This window comes from Montipora capricornis, chromosome 10, assembly GCF_036669925.1.
Source record: "Montipora capricornis isolate CH-2021 chromosome 10, ASM3666992v2, whole genome shotgun sequence".
NCBI classification, from domain to species: Eukaryota; Metazoa; Cnidaria; class Anthozoa; order Scleractinia; family Acroporidae; genus Montipora; species Montipora capricornis.
Window position 1 is genome coordinate 63150897 of NC_090892.1, and position 2500 is coordinate 63153396.

A 2500-nucleotide genomic window follows, 5' to 3' on the forward strand; every position below is an offset into this window, starting at 1 on the left:
GTACCAGAAAGTAGAAAAAAATTACCAGAATGTTGACGTTCCTTTTTCTTTCCCTGAAACATTTCCGAAGCAACGCCTTTGACAACCTTCCATGGTGATGGCTTCTTACCATGCTCTGGCTTTTTTGACATCCTTCCTGATCACTGTGTACATGAACAAGAAAAGAAAAATTAATAAGATTAGTGGATCAGTGTTTTGTTCACCTATAGAGCTCAATTTTAAAATTCTTTTTTTAAAGAAGAGCCATGGGATTAAATGCCGTGGATGGGAGAAGAGGTAAGAACAAACCCAGTGCTCAGAAGCACCATTAACAACAGGGTTCAGGGCACTTGCGCCCTTTACACCAAGCGACTGACTGGAAAACCTGTCATACTTAAACTTCGAAACTCCAAACCTACAAAATGTCTACACTACACGGAAGGTCAAGGAAGGCAGGGTAGAGTCAAAGGTGTAGGGAGGAACATCCAGGCAGGTTAGGAATGCAAAACTAAGCATATTTCCAGGGAGTTTTCAGGGGGTGAATGTACGTCAGGTTTTTTCAAGTGACCAGGCCAGTATCTGGGTTTTGATCTAAACCGGGCTAAATACAATTACATGTAAGCCACAATTTAAGAAGTAAAAACTCTGAGCAGCAGTCAGCTATTCCAAGTTTTACTTGCGCCTTCAGATCCAACAAAAGGTGCCAGAAAATTCACATTTTCCACGACTATGAACAAGCCTGGATTGTTTATGTTCAATTTAGAGATTAACGTCACAGAAGCAGGGTGAATGTGATACAAGACTGAAGGACTAGTACTCTCAGAATTTCTAGAATTTATTTGTCAGCTAAATCTAGGGTTTAATTCTCCCTTTCCCCAAAAGCATGTAGACAGAGTATTGATTACTCTTTGTCTTGGAAGACGTCAGGAAATTTAATGAATTTTATTACTACAACAGAGAGGTGGGGACTTGGAGTCATGGACAGCAATGGAATCACGAACAGCAATGAAAAGTAAGAGATTTTTTGCACTTGCCTGCACGCTACCAGATGTTTTTATTCCCACTGAGATGACTTTCTTTAGAATAATATTATAAGTGAAGTCATCGCTCAAAAGTCCCAACCTCGTTCACAGGGTCTCTACCTCTCTACTCATCGACCAGAGACCCTGGGAACGAGGTTGCTAAAGTCCATATCAGTTGCCATGCATGATTCAAAATAATACACTGTATCTCTTTAAGTGCATATGAAACATTTTTTTAATAGCTTGTTCGAAAGAGCTTTCAAAATGATGAAGAACAGCATTTATTTTATTGTGATAGCTCTCTCGGTTGCAGAGTTTTCTTAAAATTCTGATTTATGCAAATTAGATGAATTGTGACACCACATACATGTGGTGGACACAAAATGATGGAATACATGTATCTCTGGAGACATTTTCTGTATAGAACTGAAACTTTTTAAGGTTGTTATACTCATCACAAAGTTTCATGATGTGGCCCACTGTGCTGTTTCCATGGCAAGACAATGGGTTCCAGGCTCTCTCCATCCAAAGGGTAAAATCAAAGTTTCCCTCCCAAATAAGCGTTATTTGCTCTTGATGTTAATTCTGTGGGTGTGAGCGAATATGGACATTACACACTACAAGCAGAAGGAAGTATGTTAGCCTCTGGAGCAACAAAGAAGGCAATTTTCATTTCAGGAAGATAGAGGTCTGGTAACGAGTATGTTGCTACGGTGACATCATAATCACTATCACAATGTGTAGTTCTGGAAGCACATCAACCCTGCAGATATTTTGTGATTTTACATAATTTTGTGTCCACTATGTGACAATGCAAGTACTCTAATTTGCATAAATGAAAATCTTGAATAACTCAGCAACCAACATTGCTATCACAACAAAATAAATGCTGTCCTTCATCATTTTTAAAGCTCTTTTGAACAAGCTAATAAAAAAAAAATCTGTTTCATACGCAATTTAAACGTAAGCTCTTTAAACATGCATCTCTTGCTGGCTGAAGAAAGGATGCTCAAAAACCTTTACTCTGCCTTTTAACGAATGGACCAATGACAGGTTACTTGAACATCGAAGAGGAGAAACTTTATTTGTACTCTTTTCTTGCCTTAGTATTAATTACAATACAATGGTATAAACTAAACAAATTTAGAGTACTGACTGCCTGAAATAACCATAGGGGCTAGCGGAGCCAGGCAGCCAGTTCACTAATTAAGAAAAAACTATTGATTATAATAGAATTAGATTTAATTACAAGTCAGCAAGAAGGCACACACACATATACACCTGTACATGTAATACAGACATAGACATGGACAGGAAAACGGAACTAAATATAATACACAATTATTATAAACATAAATTAATATGATTCATGACTATAACCTAGAATTAAATATTTGGAAGCCTGCACCCATTTATAAAAAGAGTAGCTATAAAGAAATAACACTAGATTACATGGGACTGAGATGAATGAAATGACAAGCTAGCAAAACTAACGTAAT

General features: G+C 37.4%; 1 protein-coding gene across 5 annotated transcripts in view; it reads right to left on the reverse strand.

The window, feature by feature from the left end:
* The window catches only part of LOC138022480 (protein NLRC3-like), a 26181-nt gene that overhangs the window by 19448 nt on the left and 4233 nt on the right, over nucleotides 1-2500 (reverse strand). For 3 of the 5 annotated variants that reach the window (XM_068869634.1, XM_068869630.1, XM_068869633.1), the window contains exon 2: nucleotides 26-143. In XM_068869634.1, the coding sequence (XP_068725735.1) occupies nucleotides 26-131 (106 nt within the window). In that variant the 5' untranslated portion in view covers nucleotides 132-143. Of the gene's footprint in view, nucleotides 1-25; nucleotides 144-1452; nucleotides 1619-2500 lie in introns of all 5 variants that reach the window. The other 2 variants (XM_068869631.1, XM_068869632.1) reach the window with 2 other exon arrangements.